Here is a 23280-nt window from a genome sequence, read left to right on the forward strand (position 1 = left end):
AAAACTCTTAGAGGAAAACATAGGAAAAACCACCCTTTGACATAAACCACAGCAAGATCTTTTTGACCCACCTCCTAGAGTAACGGAAATAAAAACAAAAATAAACAAAATGGGACATAATTAAACTTAAAAGCTTTTGCACAGCAAAGGAAATCATAAACAAGACGAAAACACAACCCTCAGAATGGGAGAAAATATTTGCAAATGAAACAACAGACAAAGGATTAATCTCCAAAATATACAAACAGCCCATGGAGCTCAATATCAAAAAAACAAACAATCCAGTTAAAAACTGGGTGGAATACCTAAATAGACATTTCACCGAGGAAGACGTACAGATGGCCAAGAGGCACAGGAAAAGATGCTCAACATCACTAATTATTAGAGCAATGCAAATCAAAACCACAGTGAGGTATCACCTCACACCAGTGAGATTGGCCATAATCAAAAAATCTAGAAACAATAAATGCTGGAAAGGGTGTGGTGCACTATTAGTGGGAATGTAAATTGATACAGCCACTATAGAGAACAGTATGGAGGTTCCTTAAAAAACTAAAAATAGAACTACCATATAACCCAGCAATCCCACTACTGGGCATATACCCTGAGAAAGCCATAATTCAAAAAGAGACATGTACCACAATGTTCACTGCAGCACTATTTACAATAGCCAGGACATGGAAGCAACCTAAATGTCCACTGACAGATAAATGGATAAAGAAGATGTGGTGCATACACACAATGGAATATTACTCAGCCATAAAAAGAAACGAAATCGAGTTATTTGTAGTGAGGTGGATGGACCTAGAGTCTGTCATACAGAGTGAAGTAAGTCAGAAAGAGAAAAACAAATACCATATGCTAACACATATATATGGAATCTAAAAAAAAGTGGTACTGTTGAACCTAGTGGCAGGGCAGGAATAAAGATGTAGACATAGAGAATGGACTTGAGGACATGGGGTGGGAGGGGGAAGCTGGGGAGAAGTGAGAGTAGCATCGACATATATGCACTACAGAATGTAAAATAGATAGCTAGTGGGAAGCAGCCGCATAGCACAGGGAGATCAGCTCCGTGCTTTGCGATGACCTAGAGGGGTAGGATAGGGAGGGTGGGAGGGAGGCTCAAGAGGGAGGGGATAAGGGGACATATGTGTGCATATAGCTGATTCACTTTGGTGTACAACAGAAACTAACAGTATTGTGGAGCAATTATACTCCAATAAAGATGTATTTTTTTAAAAATATAGGGCTTCCCTGGTGGCGCAGTGGTTGAGAGTCTGCCTGCCGATGCAGGGGACACGGGTTCGTGCCCCGGTCCGGGAAGATCCCACATGCCGCGGAGCGGCTAAGCCCGTGAGCCATGGCCGCTGAGCCTGCGCATCCGGAGCCTGTGCTCCACAACGGGAGAGACCACAACAGTGAGAGGCCCGCGTACCGCCAAAAAAAAAAAAATATATATATATATATATAACTGAGTCACTTTGTTGTAGACATGAAACTAACACAATATAGTCAATCAACTATACTTCCATTTTCAAAAAGAAACCTCATTTTATTTTGCTTGTGGTTTTGTGGGTCAGGATTTCATAAAGGGCTTAGCTGGGCAGTCCTTGCTTGGGGTCTCTCATGAGGTTGCAGTCAGCTGCTGGCTGGGGCTCAGAACCCTAGTCTGAGTGTTTCCTTCCCTGGAATGGATGTCCAAGATGACTCATTCGACTCGGCTGGCACTCACTGCTGGCTGCTGGCTGGCACCTCGGCAGGGTTGTTGAATACAGTGCCTACGTGAGGCTTTTCCATCACGGCAGCCTCAGAGTAGTTGGACTTCTTACTTGGTGACTGACTTCCTCGAGAGCAGGCACCTCCAGAGAACCAGGCAGAAGCTGAGGGGCCTTTTACGACCTAGCCTTGGAAGTCATATAATGGCGCATCTTCCACTCTCTATCCGTCCAAGTAGTCGCAGCTCACCCAGGTTGAAGGGGAGGAGACTCAGAACCTACCTGTTGATGGGGGGAGTGGCAAGGACCCATTTAGAAGAGCACAGGGGATGGGAGACATTGTTGCAGCAAACTTTGGAAAATACCGTCTGCCACTCAGGCAGCTGATAATGTCCTAGGACATCCGGTACCTTCCTTATCTCTAGACAGTTTAAGCTCTCAAAATCAGAAATCTGTGATCTTTTTCTAAGAGCGCAACAGTGAACTTAGTCTGGGCAGCCCTGAGCAAGCACGAAATTGGCTCCAAACTTCCTGACATTCCTGAGGTAGGAAGGCTTGTGTCATGAACTTTGAGCATCAAAAATGGACATATTCATCCATTCACTCATTCATCCATTCGTTCATTCATTCATTCATCATTCATCTAGCCAGTGTACGTGAGCACCTACTGTGTGTCAGATGCAGTAATGTGCAAAACCAAACATAGTTCCTGACCTCCTACAGCTTACATTTTGTTAGGAGATCCAGTCGTTAATGACATAATCACATAAATAACTGTAAAACGGCAACTATGACAAAAGCCATAAAGGGGGATCGTACTTAGGTCACTCAAGAATGGTTTTCCTGAGGAATCGATGACTGAAATCCGAGGAACAAATGAAATTTTCCTGGAGTGGAGGACCTCGAAGAACATCCCAAGCCAAAGGACCCACATGAGAAAATATGCCGGGACCAGAGAGAGAAAAACTAGTACAGGGGTTGAGAAAAGGCCTCAGGGAGAAGCTCGAAAGGAGGCCATGAGTCGGTGACACAGACTTGGTGGGCGCAGGGGTCAGGGGGTGGATTCAAAAGGCAGTCAGGGGATAAAACTGATAGGACTTGGTGATGGAGGGTGTATTTGTTATCTATTGTTGCATAACGAATTACCATGATCGAGCAGCTTAAAACCACATCCACTGTTATGGCACAGTTTCCACGGTTCAGGAGTCCAGGCACGATAGAGTCCTCTGCAAGGCTGCAGTCAAGGTGTGGGCCTGGACAGGAGTCTCATCTGAGGCTCGACTAGGAAGGACCAGCTTCCAAGCTCACCGGCTGTTGCAGCACTCATTTCCTTGTGTGCTCCTGGATTGAAGCCCTCCACTTCCGTCAGCCGGAAGCCACCCTCAGGTCCTCGCTGTGGCCCTCTCCATTCTGCAGCTCACAGCATGGTGTCTTGCTTCTTCAAAGTCAGCAAGAGAGAGTCTCTTAGTGTTGCTGAAACTTGGCCTCTGTACACCGGCGCTGGATTAAATCTCGGAGACAGTTTTGGGTGAACTAGAAAGAAATAGCTTTATTGCTTTGCCAGGCAAAGGGGGCCACAGCAGGCTACTTCCCTCAAGACTGTGTGTCCCTCCCTGGAGGGGGGAGTGAGGAGTCTTACAGAGTTCAAGGAACAGGGCGTGGTCAGCTCATGGACATTCTTCTGATTGGTTGGTGGTGAGGTAATTGGGAATCAGCACCATCAACCTTCTGGTTCTAACTGGTTTGGGGTCTACGTGCTTGTGGGCAGCATACAGTTAACTTCTTCCACTTGGTGTAGGTTTCAGTATCTGCAAAACAGCTCAAAGGATGTGGTTCAGAATATTATCTAGAGTCCTTGAGGAAGAACTAAATGTCCTTGACTTTGTTTAATGACTAAAGTATTATTATTTTGTCTTGTTTGACTGTTTTCCTTTCTTTCTGCATTTTCTCACTTCTCTGATTAAATTAATTCTTTGACTAAAGTTTTTCTACAGACAAAAGGCAGGTGGAGGACATGGGTGGGAGTCTATTCTGAGAAGGCCTCATAGGATCCTGCTGGGTCATACTAGCAGGATGGGTGTCACTAACCTGTGTGAAGGAATTACATCCACGTAACCACATACCTCCTGACACTTTTGCTGGACTCTATTGACCAGAGCAAGTCACACCAGCCACGTTCAAAAGAAGGTGACCACACAAGAGCTGAATACGAGGAGACGGGGATTGTGGAAGCCACCTTGGAGGCTATCTTCCCAAGAGGGATTCTGGGGTAGGGACACAGGGAGGTGTCAATCCTGGAAGGAGATATCGAAGGGGATACGGTGAGGAGTCGAGAAAATGATTTTGGTTGGGACATGTTGAGTTTGAGGTACTTTTTTTTTTGTTTTTTTTTTTTTTGCTGTACGCAGGCCTCTCACTGTTGTGGCCTCTCCCGTTGCGGAGCACAGGCTCCGGACGCGCAGGCTCAGCAGCCATGGCTCACGGGCCCAGCCACTCCGTGGCATGCGGGATCTTCCCGGACCGGGGCACGAACCCATGTCCCCTGCATCGGCAGGCTGACTCTCAACCACTGTGCCACCAGGGAAACCCTTGAGGTACCTTTGAGACATCCAATAGATGTCACATGAGTGATATTTGAACACGTGGATCTGGAGCTGGTAGGAAACATAAATTAATGAACCACGTTTAGATGAGTGGTAATTCAAGCCAAGTGTGGATGAGATTTGCCGAAGGAGGGAGTGTGGCATGAGGAGGACCCAGGATCAAGTCTTAAAGAATGCCATCAGTTAATCGCCGGGCAGAAGACGTGGGCCTGCAAAGCAGACAGAGAACAGGCGTCAAACCAGGAGAGCGATGTGTTCCACAAACCAAAGGGAAAGACACTGACCGTGTCATACTGCTGGGATTCCTGTATGGCGACGACTAAACACATCACCTCCATTTAGCCACAGAGGGGGAAGTGACTGGTGAGCTTAGCAGGAACTGTTCTGGGGAAGTGATGAGGTGAAGCTCGTTGGGGTGCGCTGGGCAGTGGGTGAGGGGTGAGGAGATGGGGCTGCATTGCCGCTTCAGAGCACTTCTGCAGGGATGAGGCAGTTCATCTGCTAAAGGGAGAGCAGAGAGCAGTGAGGGTTTCAAATAGTGGTGAGTGAGCGGGCAAGTAGGTGAGAGGCATGAAGGCCCACTGGGCCCAACAATGTCCTCAGCCAGAGATCACCAGAAACACACCTGCGGTCGTCGGAATTGGGTTATTACTCATCCCAGCCAGGGAGACTATTACCACGGGCAACCTCAGTCAAGGGACGTGCAGAGGACTTACAACATTTGGGTCTGTGTTAGTTGATTTGGGGAAACATTTAAGGAAGCAGGGCTTTGCTCTGGATTGGATTATGCCAGGAAAAGGAGGCAATTCCTTGACTGGATGTCTTAATAAATCGTATCTCAAAGGCAGGAAGACTAGAGAAATCCTAAACTTGTAATTGGTAAAGAAGCAGCAGTCACTCTTATTGGCCAAGACAGAAGGATGTTTGGTCACTTTTGTGGCTTGGCCAACGCTCGTCTTTTCGTCTGTGTTCAGACATGAAGAGAGGGGCCTCGGTTTTGGCTTGATCAGTCATCAGAGCCTGATGTCGACGTTTTATGAACCTGTGTATATTCAACAGAACACCGAGGCCCAGCTGTGTGCCAAGCCAGCTCCCTAACGTCACTGCTCTCTGGAACCTGCCATGGACGCTCCCTTTCCCCTCCCCCCCACGTGCCCGGATGGCGGCAGTCGAGACATGCCTCCTCTCCACCCTGCATCTTAAGGGGCCGCTCTATGAGGCTTCGGCTTCTCAATCTCAAATTGGCCAGGGATGGAGGCCCACCGTGGCGGTGTGAGGATGAAGGGACGGAACCGATGTGAAAACCCCATAAAGCCTTCCGGGCCACCAGGGCTCACTACAGCTGCCCTTGAGCTCAGACATGTCTATCTGGAAGGCCCTTCTTGGTATCGGACGGCCGTGCCCAGGAACAGCAGGAGGGGCCCGGGACGAGCGTCCCACAGAAACATCGCACAGCCCGCGGCGCGGCGCCCAGGTATCCGCTCGCGCAGCCGGCGAGGGGTAGATCTGTGCGCCTGCGCGCCTCCGCCCCGCCCCCTCACCGCCCCGCCCCCCCCGCCGGCGCGCAGGCCGCTGGGGCGGCCGGGCCACGCCGCGCGCCGATTGGTGGCGTTCCGGGCCCGCCTTCGGGTGATTGACGGCTCCCGGGCCGCCACCGCCCAGCCGCCGCAACAGCCGCCACCGCCGCTGCCTCCGCGTCCGCCTCCGCCGCAGGGTGTGGAGCCCGCCGCCGCTCGCGGGCTGCGCGTTTGCCGCCGCCGCCGCCCCGTCGCTGCCGCCGCCGCCTCCGCCTCCCAGCCTCCGCCTCCCAGCCTCCGCCATGGACCTGTTCGGGGACCTGCCGGAGCCCGAGCGCTCGCCGCGCCCGGCTGCGGGTAAGCGGGTGGCCGCCCGGACGGTGAGGAGAAGGAGGGCGGGCGGGCGGCGGCCTTGAGGCCGCGGCGCCTGAGGCGGCGGCGGGGACGCGGGAGGGTGAGCGCGGCCTACACCGGCGCGGGGAGTTCGCGGTCTCCGCCATGTTCGCTGCGCAGGAGGAGGGGACCGCGGCTCGGGGACCTTTGTGTGCGGCCCACACGTGTGGCCGCCGCGGCCCGCGCACAGCCGCCGCCGTCCGCTCACGGGAGCCGCGCGCCGGGTCGCCGGCCTGCGTCCGAACAGCTCGCCGTGTGGGCCGCGTCGTTCCGGGCGCGCTCCCAGTTCTGCGTTTTCTTCGGCTTTGTTTTTCGTCTCTACCCCGGAGATGGAAGTCATCGCCGACTCAGTCCTTGGGGTTGTGAGGCCCAGAAGAGAGAATTCATTCTCTCTGCTCCTCTCGTCGGATCTAACGATTCGTGGTAGTTTTTGTGCTTTCCGGGCCCCGGGAAGGGCCCGCTCCCCTGCCGGCCCCCGACCTCGGCCGCTGTGCCAGGTCCTTCCTGGAGGCTGGGGTTGGAGCCGCCCACGGCAGCAGCGCGGGGGCCGCACGGTTGGTCCTGTGTGTCCAGCGGGTGACGGCCACGCCAGGTTGAGGCTGGCAAGACCTGTGACTGTGTTCACGGGCTAGGTATGCAGCTGGGTGCTGTGGTTTAGGGCTTTCTTTACGAGCCCAGCTTGGTGGCAGAAAACGTGGAAAGCTCTAAAAACGCATTCAGACTCCAGGCTCAGCCCAGCGCCGGGTCTCAGTCTGAAAGCCTGCGGGGGGCGGGGGGCCCGCGTCTGCGGTAGGGGATCCGCGGGCGATTTGGGACCGCGCGGCGCGGGTCTGCAGAGCCTGGTTCGGGAGCTGCCGTTGTAGTAGGGGAAGGGGAAGGGGAGGGTGATGCCCAGCCTTTGCTCTCCAGGAGCCTAATTCTGCACGCAAGTGATGAAGATTGAACATGGCTAAGGTTAATGCCTGTGGGAAACGCTGAGTGTCCAGAGGAGCGACGTTTGTAGTCCGTGGACAGAGAGCGGGGAAGGAGGTGGTGCTGGAGTCTGGCCTCTCGGAAGATGGGTAGACTTGGGACTTGCAGAGACTCTAGGCAAGGGAACGGTGTGCTCTTTGGGGAACGTTTCGTTCTCTAGTTGGCCTGGGCATACCAGCGTGGAGGGCTACTGTGTCATGGGGCCCTAAAAGAAAGGCCCCCGGAGAAGGGGGTGTTGTGCCCTCCATGGGGCCTGGATTCTGGCTTGTCACACGTGGACCATCAACCAGGCTGGCCAGTCTTTGTCGGACCATTATTCCCAGTAACGGTGCCGTGACTTTTCCCTACCAAACATTCATCTTGTGGATTGTTTCTGAGATTTGTTTTCTAGATTGTTCTAGGTACGGGTGAAAACTCTGGCTTGTGTATGCACTCTTCCTTACTCTGTTGATGGAGTATAACCTCTATCTGAATATGTTTGGGGCAGCGTTTGGACTCGCAGATGTGCCTGTGGGCCTGTCATTTTCTTGAATCGCAAAGGGACCCTTGAAACGATACAAAACTTGACAACTCTTACAGGTTGGTGCTTGGGAGGGCGTATCCAGCCCTGGCTGAGATGACAGGGTGGCAGGGGTGCTGCGTGAAGTTCAAACGCCCCCTTCCCTGAAGCGTGGATTCGTGAGCTGCTCCCTGCCTGTGGGGAGGGCACTGACACGGTCCTGCTTGGCTGGGTGTATGTTTTTAAACAGCTTTGAAAACAAAGAAGGCATGCTTTCTGAATTTGTAGCTGACAGAAAGCTGAGAGGGATAAGTACTAAAGTGAGTGACAGACTCGGGACCCAAAGTTATCTTGACAGGCATTTAGTTCAAACCAACAAGGTGAGTCTTAACAGGTTAAACAAAATCATTTGAACAAGAACAGAATCTGATTTCACAATTTTGTGGAAATGCTTTGATTTTTGAAAACTTAATTCAAAACGTCATACTTTTTGTTTCCGAAAAATTGATCATATTGATTGACAAAATTGAACGTAGAGAGAATGAAAGGAAAATAGAGTTGGTTTCATGAAGTGGATGGAGAGATGAGGCTGAATCGCACCATCATGACCCTCACAAAGGATGTGCAGGTGCCACCAATTTCTGAGCTAATTCAGGGAACAATAAAAGACCTAGACACTTTCACAGTCCCCAGAAAGAGTTGTTCCAGACATGTTATCAGACTGTGTGGTTTCTGATCCCAACTCTGCTCTTGCTGTCTTCTGTGGCAGTTCCAGCTTCTGCGAAACATGAATGTCGCCTCCTCCTGTTAGCCCACAGGTTAGACAGGGCGCTGTGTGTACAGTATGTAGCACAGGTAGAGCACGAGGTCTGCGCTTACTAGATGCTAGTGCCTAGTAGGTGCTATTCTATGAGTTAACTTTCACAGCCATTCAGAAGGGGAAAAAAAGGCACTCTTAAATGGATTTTGTGAAAACACTAAGTGTCCAAAGGGAGGAAGTATCACACTCCTCAGATCACATCAAGTGTATTTTATTTAGTTCTTTGATTTTTTGTTTTAAACATTACATCTAATGTTCCTACCCCAAGCCTCTTAATTTTTATGGTCTGAAGAAAAATGTGGAAAGAACGCATTAAATGTTTTCAGATTTTGTGCTAAATTAGGAGTTTTCATACCAGCCCCTAACATGTTTTGACTGCTGAGTGAAATCAGGTTTTTTATATACAGTATACATAGCTTACCTAAAAAAGGGAGTATGTTTGTTATTATCGGATAGAAATGGAATTTCTCTGGTACATCATACTCATAAAAGTGCTGACTTGATGTCTTTAAAGATTGACAGCTTATATTTGGCAGTCCAAACAAGTTAAAGGTGTCCTGGTTTAAAGTTGTTTGGGCAGTAACCTGGTTTCAGTTTTATAGGGTGGTTCTTTCACTACACCAGTACACTTTAAAGCTGATGGTCAGCTGTCAGGGACTAAGTAAGTATTTGCTTGGCAGGCCATCTTCAAAATATTTCCTTTTAGAAAATTGGAGATCTACATATAAAATAAAGGCTGAGATATTAGAAAAAACTTGGACTAATTGTAAAACTTCAGGGTTAATAAGAAAAAACTCAAGTCATAAAAATTAGAATGGATATAGCTATGTAAAAATAAAAAGTTTCTGCAGGCAAAATAGCACAAAGGCAAAAGACAGACTGAGAGAAAGTGGTTGTGGTACACAATACTAAAGGTTACTATCCCTAGTAAGGGAAAGGCGCAGATAAATTAATAAGAAAAAGAGATGACCCGTTAGAAAAATGGTCAAAGGATGTGTCCTGACAGTTTATAGAGGAAGAAATGCAAATGACCCATCAACCAGAGCTTCCTCCGTCACTGGAAAGGAATAGCAGATCACTGATGTGCCATATTTTTCACCCATCAGATTTAAAAGTTGGCAAGATGGTAATGAGGGTGTAGAGAAATGGATATTCTCATAAAGCGTGTTGGGGGTGAAAGTTACCACAACTTTTTTTGGAACAAATTTTGGCATTTGTCAGATTTATTAATTTACCCTCTGACCAGCAGTTAGCAGATAAAATAAGGATATAAGCCTAGGGTTGTTTATTGTGGCATTATTTGTCATGTAAAAAACCAGAATCATGCTGCATGCCCATCAGTAAGGGAACCAGACCAAGTGAGTGGCAGTGCTTTCCATAGAGAATAGTGTGCGGCTGTTGAAGCGAATCGTTAGACCCAGTGTGATGGCTTACATGAATAATGATATATGTAGAGTGTTGTGTATATAGTATACTTCTACCTTTTAAAAATTAAAATGCACATACACAAGTTCACGAGCATAAAGGAAAGTGGAAAGTATACAATAAACTGTTACGGTGGCGGGGAGGCGGGGCCTTTTTCTAATACGTCTGTGGTATTTGGAAAACGTGTACAGTAGTCCCTCAGTATCTGTGGGGGATTGGTTCCAGGATCCCCTTCGGATACCAAAATCCGAGGATGCTCAAGTCCCTTATATATCAATAAAATGGCCTAGTACAATGCCCTCCGTATCCACAGGTTCCACATCCTCGGATGAGGAGGTCAGCTGTGTCACATTTGTAGTTGAAGAGAAAATCTAGGTATAAGAAGCAGTTTAGGCAAACTATTTAAAAGCTTGTTGTTGCTTTACTGTACGTAGCAACTTATAGCTAATCTGAATATAATCAGCCCAAGAGTATTTTTCTCAGCATAGTATGTAACTTTCAGTAGACTTAGCTTCAGAATGTAGGTAACTTAAAAAAAACCCAACAATCTAGATAAGATTATCTGTAGTGAAAAACTTGTTTTCTGTCTTGTTTCTTTCTTTATGAGAGTTCTTATATTTAGATCAGGGGCCTCTTCCAAAGTTTAGGGTCAAGGTCACACTTGGTCCAATGATTGCAGCTCCAAATACTTTGAATTACTATTTATCCAAAACAGAATGTAAGGTTCTGGCTAACCAGAAGTTCCCTTTATAGCATCTGTGACCTACAGATTGTTGTTACAGAATCCAGATGCAAGCTATTCTAACTCTGACCCTTTTGATGGTGCATAAAGGTGTCCCAGAGATCTTAGAGAGCCTCGGGATTCTCCTTGTGGGGTTGTGTAAGGGTTAAATGAGATGATCCTTGTGAAGTTCCTAGAACAGTGTGGGGTGGGGGCAGTGTAGCACGTCGCCAGGAGCATGGGCTGGGAAAGCAGGCTGCCTGGGTTTGGATCTCCACTCCTCACTGGCTCTCTCTCGGACAGTTATTTAACCTAAGGGCCTCAGTTTTCTTATCAGTAAATTACAATAATAATAGTACCCACCTCATAAGATTATTGTAAGGATTAAATCCATTAAAATTTGTAGAGCACTAGAATCGTTCCTGGCAGGCAGCGAATGTTAATTATCATTTATATAAGCCATTTTCAGTTGTGGCCAACAAAAATATGAGATGATCTCATTGTGTTTAATTGAAATACCACTCACAGTATTCCAGAGTGACAGAGGAGAGGAGAGGCTCATTCTGTTCAGCATGGGAAGATAAGCCCTTCTCTGGGGCTGGTGGTAGGTTTGAGGAACTGACTTAAACTGAGTTGTCGCCAAAGGAGAGAGGCCAGGCTAGTGCTAAGCTGGAAACTCTATTATGAGGAATGCTTGCCAGGACCGAAAATGTATTAATACCTGGGTAAAAGAGGACTTTGCCCCATTGGACATTGGATTTGGAAAGACCTGACTTAGATGGGTAGTTTAATTCAGAAATTAAAATCGGACCCTGCGTAAGTAGAAGGGTTGATTGTCTTCAGGTTGGCCTCCTCCCTATAATGTCCCCCTCTCCCAAGATGCCTGGTGCTCTGGCCCCGCTGAATCCAGTGTGATTGTTCTGGGTCATCCCATTCAGTTTTGAGTCTGTTGGAATGGGCATGTTGATGCTTAGACCAATACAGTTTGAGTTTCCCTTGGAAGTGGCTTGCTAGAATATTAGCAATTCTTGTAGGAGGATTAATACAGTGAGTAAATGGTTATCCTAAATACCTCTTAGTGTCCTCCTAATGCTGTTTTTTTGGATACTCCCCACAGAGTCTTTATGTCACTTGTGAGAAAAATGAAAGTATTTGTAATTACTTAATGTCTTTAGGGTAATCCTAAGGGATAAAAATGTAATTTATGGAGTCGACATTTCCCATTTGCATTAGGGGTATAAAGCAGAAGAGTTACTTTTTGTTAAATTAGGAATTACCAGGTATTTAATGTACTTCTGACCTAAAGGCTCCTGAAGAAATTTCCTTTCTTGGAGTTTATAAATTTTAATTAAAATTTTTACTTTTTTAAAAAAGTAAAATTGATACCCAGCTCATTTCTAGGCAAAAAGACAATATGGATGAAACTTTTAGAGCGTACACATTGAATTGGTTTTTACTTTTATTTTTTTTAAGAGGGTATTAAATTGTTTATTTATTACACATGATAATGCATGATACACAAGCTTCATTCCCATCTATATCTGGTACCATAATCCAATTTAGATATCTTGCATAGGATGTGCCAACAATCATATATTAATAATCAAAAAACTCCATGACTTGGCTTGGGTGACCCTTTTCACGGTGAACTCCAGGTCACAACGCAGTAACTGTCAGTTCAACTACACCAAGGTTTCGGAAGACAGTAGCTTCTCCACCAAAGCAGGTTGTAAGTAAATTTTGAATGGAACCTGGCATCACCTTGAAGGAATACTAACTTCACACTGTTGGCGTAGTTTACCAAAATGGCTTCAGAGTAGACTAACTTTACACAGTACATTTAAAAAAAGGACACATTTATTCAGCGTCATGATCAGACTATTACGTTTAGCAATCAACAGCTTGGGTGCAAAAAAAAAAAAAAAACTACATTAAAACCCTTTGATGGAATGCTTTACACTTTCCACAGAACAGAAACTAAAATAACCTGTTATACAGTTAGTCACAAATACAGTCCTCGAGTTTTTTTGCCCATACACGTGAGTATTGTCTACAACATGTCTTCTTTGTAGCAGCTGGGCCCTGCCACCACTGTGCTTGGCTGAGCTCACACATCTGTTGTAGCCTGGAGCTTCCCCGTCACTCCTCTGGCTCTCCTCTCCTCCTAACCTTTGTTTCCTGGCAGTAATCGAAACCTTCTGCCACTGCCATAGCTACTGCTGCTGCCGGAACCACCACAGCCACCTTGGTTTCGGGGTTTGGCAAAGTATTGGCCTCCACCGCCCTAGGGGCCAGAACTTCTGCCTCCAAAGTTTCCTCCTTTCATGGGTCCAAAATCTGAAGATTGTTGTAACTGCCAAAATCATTGTAGCTTCCACCACTTCCAAAATTGCTTCCATCATTACCAAATCCATTATAGCCATCCCCACTGCCACCATATCCACCACCACCGCGGCTGCCACCAAAGCCACCTCGACCACTGAAGTCTCCTCCACGACCAAAGTTGTCATTCCCACCAAAACCACCTCCATGACCACCACCAAAGTTTCCAGAAGCACTTCGACCTCTTTGGCTGGATGAGGAACTAGCCATCTCTTGCTTAGATAGGGCTTTCCTTACTTCACAGTTGTGGCCATTCACAGTGTGGTATTTCTTAATGACAATCTTGTCTACAGAGTCATGGTCATCAAAGGTTACGAAAGCAGAGCCTCTCTTTTTACACTGCCTCGATCAGTCATGATTTCAAACACTTCAGTTTTCCCGTACTGTTCAAAATAATCTCTTAGATGATGTTCTTCAGTGTCTTCTTTAATGCCACCAACAAAAATCCTTCTCACAGTTAAGTGGGCACCAGGTCTTTGAGAATCTTCTCTTGAGACGGCCCTCTTTGGTTCCCCAACTCTTCCATCCACCTCGTGTGGCCTTGCATTCGTGGCCGCATCCACCTCCTCCACAGTGGCGTGTGTGACAAACCCGAAGCCTCTGGAGCGTTTGGTGTTTGGATCCCTCATTACCACACAGTCTGTGAGCGTTCCCCGCTGCTCAAGATGGCTCCTCAGACTGTCATCGGTTGTTTCAAAGCTCAAACCTCTGATGAAGAGCTTCTGCAGCTGTTCGGGCTCTTCGGGTGACTCTGACTTAGACATGATGGCAGTGGAGGGGCGGAGGGGAGATGTCAACGATGCTTACTCTGCGGCGTCCATGAGCAGAAAGGAGTAATCTACCGAACGTATCTCTGAATTGGTTTTTAAATGAGTACATTTCTGTACTTGAACTCAGAGGAGAAAGATCAGTGTGGTGGACTTCATAGGACGTGGGTGTCCACACCTTCATCTGTAGCCCTCTGCTTCCCCCACGTTCCTGTGGGCCAGTTCATGTATTTCATAGCTTCAATAGAAATTTTGGGGAAAGCTGGAGAAGGAATAATGGTTACATTTTATGTGGAAAGGGATAATTGAGTATAAAACATTTCAGATAAGTACTTTTGGTAGGTAAATCTTTAGGTTTTTTTTTTTTTTTTTTTTTTTTCCCGGTACGCGGGCCTCTCACTGTTGTGGCCTCTCCCGTTGCGGAGCACAGGCTCCGGATGCACAGGCCCAGCAGCCATGGCTCACGGGCCCAGCCGCTCCTCGGCATGTGGGATCTTCCCGGACCGGGGCACGAACCCGTGTCCCCTGCATCGGCAGGCGGACTCTCAACCATTGCGCCACCAGGGAAGCCCAATCTTTAGGTTTTTAGAAAGTTTCCTGGCTTTCTCCTGAGTTTACCTTGGAGTATCTGAAATCCCTCATTTTCTTCATAGATATTTATTGAATTGGGCACTGTGCTGTTAAGGCAGATTGGCTTCCCTCAGGCCTCTCACCATCTCTGTGCTCCGTGTGTTTAAGATTCTCCCTGGTGGTTAATTCAGAATGGTACTGAAATAGGATTTTTAAGACCTATAGATCTTTGAAGAGTCCCTTTATTTCTGAAGTTCTGTATTGAGGTACCAAGATAGAATTATTGTTTTGCTCTAGAGTCAGTTTTTTCTTCCCAGGATTCACTTTTAAAGAAAGATTTTAAAATATTTGTTCAATAGTGAAATTATCAAAAAAAATACTTGTTTCCCTCAAAACACGCAATAGCCCTTAAAATGCCTGTTGGGTCATCTTTCATTGCTTGTATTATGTGTTGACTGTAACTTTTTGGAAACAAATGTCCCTATTAAATGGCTGTCAAGAAAATATTTTTTAAAAATAAGCTTTGTCCAGCAGCGGGGAGAAGATTTGAATTTAATGGTAAACTTAAAGATGTCCCCCTTTGAATCCCATCTGGCCAATGACCAAATGCTCTCTAAGCAGGTGTTCCGTGTTCTAGGGAAAGAAGCTCAGAAAGGATCTCTGCTCTTTGATGATCTCCCTCCGGCCAGCAGTACTGACTCAGGTACAGTCTTCAGGCTCTCCCAGGTGTGTGTCAACATGTCATCCTGGGATTGTAGTTGTCTCAATCTTTTTCCCTTTCCCCCATTTTCAACACACAGATGTTTTAGGTGTTGGACTGTCTTAAGTTTTGAATCCATGGCATCAGGTAAGGCAGAAAAATCCGCTAGTCGCTAGCCCTGAGAAACTGCATAAAAGTGTTGAGCAGTTTTCTCTGGTTCATTTGAGTGTTTAATATACTAGCTGGAATAAGATTTAACTCTTTAAGGCAGATTTTTTTGTTTCCTTTGAAATGATAGGACTTTAAAATAAAATAGGTTCAAGACATTATTTAGCACTGTATGAGTTGCCACTGGATTGACACAAGAGTTTTGAGTTTATTTCAATGACCTGTGTAGGTGTCCTGGTGGGATGGATTCTGAAACTTAAGCCTCCTCCTGGTTTTGTGGGCTCACTCAGTGTTCTGCTGTGTTTCAGGATCGGGGGGACCTTTGCTTTTTGATGATCTCCCACCAGCCAGCAGTGGTGATTCAGGTAAGTGGTAGGGAAAAATGTCCAACGTGCTGGTGGAAATAATATGCACTATTTTACCCTTACGTAAAATTTATTTATTTATAGCTTGTAACAAGCCTTAGGATGATATTAAATCATAATACAACATAAGGTTTATTAAAACTGAATAGATACCTGGAATTTCTTGGCAGTCCAGTGGTTAGGACTCAGTGCTTTCACTGCTGGGGCCAAGGTTTGATCCCTGGTTGGGGAACTAAGTTCCCGCAAAAAAAACCCTAAATAGATACCATTAGGTGGGAGCAAAAAGACACTTAAATGCTACATCACTTTTTGGTGATTATTTTTTACTTCTTGCAACTGACTTTTAAGAAGTGAAGAGTCCAGTAATTTACTTTGATCTTTGTTATTAACGTGTTTTTCTTAATTAATTAATTTATTTATTTATTTTTGCTGTGTTGGGTCTTCGTTTCTGTGCAAGGGCTTTCTTTAGTTGTGGCAAGCGGGGGCCACTCTTCATCGCGGTGCGCAGGCCTCTCACTATTGCAGCCTCTCTGTTGCGGAGCACAGGCTCCAGACGCACAGGCTCAGTAGTTGTGGCCCACGGGCCTAGTTGCTCCGCGGCATGTGGGATCTTCCCAGACCAGAGCTCGAACCCATGTCCCCTGTATTAGCAGGCAGATTCTCAACCACTGCACCACCAGGGAAGTCCCTGTTATTAACGTTTAAAAGAAAATCTCAGTCTGTCCTTCTGGTTTTGCCTTGTTATATTCCTGACAGGCCCAAATGTATCCAGCAGAAGTGTCTGAATATATGAAGTACAGTTAAAATATTTTCAGTTTCCTGATAAATAAGTCATTTGTTTTATGCCACTTACATTAAAAAGAATTTTGATTTTAAGAAAATGAAGTCAGAATGACACTGCTTTACTGACTGGTACAGACCATGTGCAGGAATTTGAATTCTTAAAATTCAAGACCTTAGTTAATTATTTTCCAGTCAGTCCTTTTATGTTCTCAAGATTCTTTTTATTGATTTGATTTCATTTTTGTCAAGCCTATTAACATTGGCTCTACCTGAGCCTGTAAATGTTTAACTTTTCCTTTTATGTCCCAATTACACAGAAGGGGAAAATAGAGCCGATTCTTCTAGGTTGTCATATATGACGAATGTATTATTCCACTAACTGAGAACTTCTCACATGGAATTCCCCCAAAGGGAGGGGGAAGGTAGGGCAATGGTGGGGGACAGTGGGGATGCAGGCTGTCCTTTTTCACGTGCAGTTTTATCCTCTAGTGTAAAAAACCTTCCTTATGTTGTCAAATAGAACACTTGCTGCTTTTCAGGTATATTTTTTGTATTATTAATTCTTTACCATAAATTCATTGGAATTAGTCTAGAAAGTACGGATTAAATTAGGTATCATTCCTATATTTAGAAAAAGTATCACAATCGTCTCAGGTTTTCAGGCTATGTATCCATACCAAAAAATTACAGCATTCTCATACAATTTACCCTAAAACCTTCCCAATAAAGACAGTGCACTTAGTTAAAATGAAAGTTAATGTGTGCAACTAGGGCTCTTAACAGATTTAATTTAAAAAAGGAAGATTCAGCATAGTTACATCTTAGTTATCCACAGGGCAAAAGGCAATAAACTAGTAGCGACTTAGAAGACGTCAACCCATTGTTAACAAGCTTGATTTTTTTTTTTTTTTGGATATAGAATCCAATCTTGTATGCAGTATTTAGGCTTTCTTGAGAAGACATATCTTTCTTCTCAAGCAGGCAAGAGCCATTTACAAAAATTGACTGCATTCTAGCCCATAAAGTAAGTCCCAGTAAAGAATCAGCTTCATACGTAGACCGCATTCTCTGATGACAATGTGATTCACTTGAGAAGTCAATAACAGTTTAAAACATTTCTCTGTTTTTCAATTTAAAAGAAAGGAAGATTCTTTTACATACACATTGGGAAAACTGGAACACAAACAGTAAGTGACAGGAGGCTAATGAAGAGACCTTTGGCAAATCCGTGACATTGTCCCAGTTAATTTGCCTTACTATGTGGGGTGGGATGTGTGTGTTATACTGTTGCAGAAATCTGTCCTTTGCAAGTAATTGACCCTTCTTGCAGGCAGGGACATTTCTTTCCTTTTTTTCCTCAGTACTCAGAAATGTCTGGCAAAGAATAGTTGAATAAATAATAAATGGTTGCATGCTTTTATACCTAAATGCAGAGAATACTTAGGGCCATTTATTGGATACTTGATGGACCAGGCACTGTGATGAATGCTTTACATACCTTCTCCCCAGCAGTTTTCAAACAAGCCCCTGAGAGGACAGTATTCGCCCTATTACGGGTGAAGAAACTGAGGCTGGAAGGTTAAGTAACTTGCCTTAAGGGCACACCCCTTGGAAGTGGCAGAACTGAGATTTGAAACTAGACTTCTGTTGTTCCAAAATGCATACACACTGCAGGTGCTCTTAGCTCTGGCTTTGAATACAAATTCGTCCCTTTGCAAGTGGGAATGGCTTCAGCAGTCCTATTTTGCCTTTCAGGATACATACAGTTCTTAAAGTCTGATGTTTATTTTAAGCCTTTTTTGGCACTTGTTACTCTTTTTTTTTTTTTTGCGGTACGCGGGCCTCTCACTGTTGTGGCCTCTCCTGTTGCGGAGCACAGGCTCCGGACGCGCAGGCTCACCGGCCATGGCTCACGGGCCCAGCCGCTCCGCGGCATGTGGGATCTTCCCGGACTGGGGCATGAACCCGTGTCCCCTGCATCGACAGTTGGACTCTCAACCACTGCGCCACCAGGGAAGCCCTACACTTGTTACTCTTTTGAACTGGTTCAGGACATTTCACTTTGCAGATTTTGGAAACTTATTTATAAGTAAGGGCTTGTGGATGTAAAACATCATATATGTGCCATAGCCCCAAGATATGAATGTGTATTTTTACCACTGAGAAGCCTCTCTTGCATGTCGTCTTATGCCAGTCTGAGCAGGGCCTGGATCTTAATTTGTGGTCTCCCACTGTGGGTGCCCAGGCACTGCCCCACCCCTCAAAGTCATAGCCGTGACTGCTGTGCCTCTCTCTCTGCCAGGCCTCTCTCAAATGTCTTTTGTCTCTGAGGGCTGGGAGGGAGCCTGGTCTGCTAGGGACTCTTATCGCCTACAGCTGTGTTTCTGTCTGGCTTTGACTTTATATTTCCAGGTTCTCTTGACACTTCGATATCCCAGGTGGTAAAGAATGAAGGGAAAGGAGCAAAGAGAAAAACCTCTGAAGAAGAGAAGAATGGCAGTGAAGAGCTTGTGGAAAAGAAAGTTTGTAAAGGTTTTCAGACAGTTTGAAAACAAATGTATTAGACTTCATATTGTAAAACAACCCAGAGCAAAAAGCAAGCTCAGCTTTCCGACAATATTGGATTGGCCAAAAAGTTCGTTCGGTTTTAAGTAAAAATAAAAGACATTTTTCATTTTCACCAAGAAGTTCATTGAATAATGTATTCATTAACTGAATGACCTTTTTGGCCAACCCAATACTTCCTTTTAATGTCTGTATTTAAGAAGTGGATAGGGTTTCTTATTTGCAAACGGATTTCCAAGTTTACTTTTGCTTCCTCTCTCCTTGCTCTCCATGTACATCTGTTACCTTTGGTCAGATAGGAAACCTGCATTTGTCCTTCAAGGGTTAAAAACCACAGGTAGTTCTTACTTAGCCTTCGGCAGTGAGTGTTTAGCTTATTGGCCCCCCAGTTCCTTGTCCCCAGCCTGTTGGTTAGCACTTGGAATTCTGTGAATAGCTCAGTAGACAGGTCCCAAGAGACAGCCTGAGGCTGGAAAAAGCAATTGAAATTTGCAGTCAGCTTTGTAACATGTCACAGTGAGTGGGGAAGAAATGAAAGGTATCAGCTAAAGAGAAAAACCGTGGATTTTCACTTATCGCACTGGCCACTTTGTCTTGTGCCATAAGTGATCTCAAGGCAGAGGCTGTAGGCTGCAGTGCAGGTGTGAGAGGACCTGCTCCGCCTCTGCTGTGAAGACGTGCGCTCAGCTTGGCTTGTCACTGCCTTGAGCCTGGAGAGCACTGTGCCTGCCACCAGCCACTCTTCAGAAAGCGCTCATTCTATCACTTCTATGGATCTAGGTGTCAGAAAAAGCTTAAACCAGCCATTAAAGAGAAATTTCTGCGCCTCCAGTGAACTCCTTTTTCCTTTCCTTCCTCAGTTAAAGTAAAAGCAGCTGATCTTACCATTTGTTCAAATTCTTCCAGCCTCAAGCATGGAAATATATATTTCCAGTGTATCCAACAGGGTATTAGGGATAAACTCTACTTGCTTGCATTCCTCTAAACTAGAAATTTTTTTGTCCTTATTAAATTATTGACAGACTAGATTTGCACAGAATTCCTTGCCCCAGTTCAAGTCCCACTTCTGTGGGATGACAGCACATTCCTTGCTCTGGTGCTTTACTTAATGCCCTCGCAAGAGAAGCCATTCTGTACTAACTTGCTGTCGTCTGCTGTCTCCTTTCCACTGCTCAGCCTTGCAGAGACCGGCCCTGTCCAACAGTGGTCTGAATCTTGTAACAGACTTGCAGTCCAGGAGATGCCTTGAGGGGTATAGCTTATTTGTTTGCAGCATTAGGGCATTGCTGAGTAGAACAGCCATAGTTCCCTCTCATTTGCTCTGGGACTAGGGCTTCTGGAGAGAAGGGCACAGTTTTGTATTGGCTTTTTGTTCTCTTTTTCTTAGGCTCTTCGGTGATCTTTGGTTTGAAAGGCTATGTAGCTGAGCGGAAGGGCGAGCGGGAGGAGATGCAGGACGCCCATGTCATCCTGAATGACATCACCGAGGAGTGTAGGCCCCCCTCCTCCCTCATGTGAGTGTCTGTGCTCTAGCAGCCTGATGGCATAAAAGTCTCTGTTCTGATGGGAACTTTGGGCTGTATCCAGTTTGTGTTTATTAGAAAGACATATTTCTTGAGCTGCTTGGTTCAACATCAGTAGTTCTCAGCTGGGGTTGGTTTTGCCCCCCAGGGACATTTCTGGTTGTCACAGTGGGGGATGTACTACTGGCATATGGTGAGTGGAGGCCAGGATGTTATCCTATAGTGCACGGGTTAGCCCTACAACAATTGTCCTGCTGAACTTGAGAAACCCTGCTAATTGGGAAATGACTCTCCCTATTTTGGGTCTTGGGGTGTGTGCTTTCCACCAGTACCTGAAGAGGTTCTGACAGATAGTATTCTTATTCTTTGACCCAGGAGATAGAGGTAGAAGCTGCTAATTACAGAGGTGAATGGTGACCGGGAGAGCTAGTGCATATAGCGAGGGCCCAGAAAGAGAACAAAAAAGCAGAAATGGCATCAAGAAGATTTCCTGCAGTTGTACAAACTAAAATGAAGGAAAAGGCATGGAGGAAAAGCCATTGCTCACCAAGAGCAGGAATATGCTTTGGAGTTGCTTTTGAACCCAGGAAAGGGGCTTCTGGAGAGCCCCACGGGGGTAGATATTTTCGGGATAGATTTAATTGAGGAACACTAAGCCATAACTAGCAAATACTACGCTGTAAGATTCTGAGTTATCAACCACATGAAATTTATTTTTTCATGGCTTGTGATGTCCCAAATTGAAAAGGAATTTCAAAAATGTTTGAAAAAAGAGCAGCTCTGCAGAATAAATGTCATTTCTCCTAGGCATTTTTGTTCTATCCTTCTTGAAACAGTTTTTTAATGACATTTATTCTATTTATGTTTTTTGGCAAAACTTGAAAGGGGAATAGGAATAAGACTATAGTAAGATAGGCTTTAAGAATTCTATATTGGTCGGAGTTTGAGCAAGAATCCTGAAATTACCTATTCTGTCTCTCATAGATGTTTTAAAATAATTTTTTAATATCTTTATTGGAGTATAATTGCTTTACAATATTGTGTTAGTTTCTGCCATACAACAAAGTGAATCAGCTATAACTCTTACAGATATTTTTGACCGTCTTGGATCAGTAACTGTTTATCTGTGTGTTAGTGTTTGAAACTAAATCTGCTTTAAATAGAAAAAAGTTCTGAATTTTAGTTTAGTGAAAAATCAGGGTTAATAGATCTTGATTTTTAAAAACAAGTGTGAGTTTTTAATTCTTAATTTAAAAATGTCACGGAAGTTACTTAAATGTTTGTCTCAGGTAATGTTAATGTTCGCTGTCTAAGAGTTAACAGCTTTTATGGAGAGGAGTAGTCTTTGCTGTGAGAATCTCTCTGACTCTCAGTTCATTGTTCCAGTACCCGGGTTTCATATTTTGCTGTTTTCGATGGACATGGAGGAATTCGAGCCTCAAAATTTGCTGCACAGAATTTGCATCAGAACTTAATCAGGAAATTTCCTAAAGGTGAGACTGAGAGCTAAATCGGTTCATGTTCATCTTGGTGTTGGCTGTTTGTGCTGATCAGTGACATGTCACTGGCTTTAGCAGAGTCCTTGGTGACTCTAAAAGAGCAGGGATGGGCTTCCCTGGTGGCGCAGTGGTTGAGAGTCCGCCTGCCAATGCAGGGGACACGGGTTCATGCCCCGGTCCGGGAAGATCCCACATGCCGCGGAGCGGCTGGGCCCGTGAGCCATGGCCGCTGAGCCTGCGCATCCGGAGCCTGTGCTACACAACGGGAGAGGCCACAACAGTAAGAGGCCCGCGTACCGCAAAAAATAAAAATAAAATAAAAGAGCAGGGCTGAGAGGAGGCGGCTCCGAGGTGAGCAGGTGCAGTGGCCGTGCAGGTGTGCCTAGTATGGAACTTCTCGTGTCTCTGAGTGATTGGCCCCTCTCGTGGAATGTCTTTGGGTACAAGTGAGTGTCTTGCCTTTGTATTTGGGAGACTACTAAAACCAAATGCAGGTGGCACTTAGAGGTGAGGAAGTACAGGCTGTTCTTGGTTGTAATACAGAAACAAAATGACAGTGGCGGGAGGATAATCTTCCCTCCTTAAGAGTTTGTTTTCTTTTGTTCCTTCTGTAATAGGAGATGTAATCAGTGTAGAGAAAACCGTGAAAAGATGCCTCTTGGACACTTTCAAGCATACTGATGAAGAATTCCTGAAGCAAGCTTCAAGCCAGTAAGTGTAATAACCACATGAAGACACATGAGTGGAGCACGCGTGTTGTTTTCCTAAACACATTCCAGGCCTGCTAATGCAGTTTAATGCTGATGCTCACTGTCTGAAAAGTTCCTAGCACCAAGTAATCTCTCACAACTTAACGAAATCTGGAACAGAAAAAAGCACGTATCAAACCATCCATTTAAAAAGTATAAGACTCCCCATTCAACTCTGGAAATTAGCCTCAAAGTGCTAGCATGTTGGTGGTGACTGTATTTCTGATGTGTTTCCCCCCAGGAAGCCTGCCTGGAAAGATGGGTCCACTGCTACCTGTGTTCTGGCTGTAGACAACATTCTTTATATCGCCAACCTCGGAGATAGTCGGGTATGTGACTCTGGAGGCACCTATTTAGATAACAGCATGTCACATGGGAGAAGAGCTGTAGAAGCACTTGCTGAATAAGATTACAGTGATGATGGCTGGGTTGGAATCTTCTATTGGGGTTGCTGCAGGGGGTTCTGCTGCAGGGTTTAAGTTCTGGGTCAGGGAACAGCAGCTAAGCTTGAGGCTGTTTGTTCTCTGAGAAGGCTTATACC

The 23280-nt window shown here is 45.5% G+C and overlaps 1 protein-coding gene, 1 long non-coding RNA gene and 1 pseudogene across 5 annotated transcripts in view; 1 reads left to right on the plus strand and 2 right to left on the minus strand.

The window, feature by feature from the left end:
• Nucleotides 1–3298: 3298 nt before the first annotated feature.
• Nucleotides 3299–4772, minus strand: LOC132597556 (uncharacterized). Its single transcript, XR_011377598.1, has 3 exons — nt 4606–4772; nt 4317–4530; nt 3299–4012 (listed from the first exon to the last, which is right to left on the minus strand). It is a non-coding gene; the product is annotated as an uncharacterized lncRNA (long non-coding RNA).
• A 1221-nt stretch (nt 4773–5993) lies between these two features.
• The window catches only part of ILKAP (ILK associated serine/threonine phosphatase), a 29379-nt gene continuing 12092 nt past the window's right edge, over nt 5994–23280 (plus strand). Inside the window, exons 1-8 of one of the 4 annotated variants that reach the window (XM_060301621.2) lie at nt 5994–6195; nt 15025–15090; nt 15564–15620; nt 18816–18935; nt 20356–20482; nt 21878–21984; nt 22608–22701; nt 22981–23068. In XM_060301621.2, coding sequence (XP_060157604.1) covers nt 6141–6195; nt 15025–15090; nt 15564–15620; nt 18816–18935; nt 20356–20482; nt 21878–21984; nt 22608–22701; nt 22981–23068 — 714 coding nt within the window. In that variant the 5' untranslated portion in view covers nt 5994–6140. Of the gene's footprint in view, nt 6196–15024; nt 15091–15187; nt 15235–15563; nt 15621–18815; nt 18936–20355; nt 20483–21877; nt 21985–22607; nt 22702–22980; nt 23069–23280 lie in introns of those variants that run through there. The other 3 variants (XM_030860036.3, XM_070045879.1, XM_070045880.1) reach the window with 3 other exon arrangements.
• LOC115855360 (heterogeneous nuclear ribonucleoprotein A1-like) lies at nt 12813–13814 on the minus strand (annotated as a pseudogene).

The sequence above is a fragment of the Globicephala melas genome, chromosome 7 (genome assembly GCF_963455315.2).
Source record: "Globicephala melas chromosome 7, mGloMel1.2, whole genome shotgun sequence".
Taxonomy (NCBI): Eukaryota; Metazoa; Chordata; class Mammalia; order Artiodactyla; family Delphinidae; genus Globicephala; species Globicephala melas.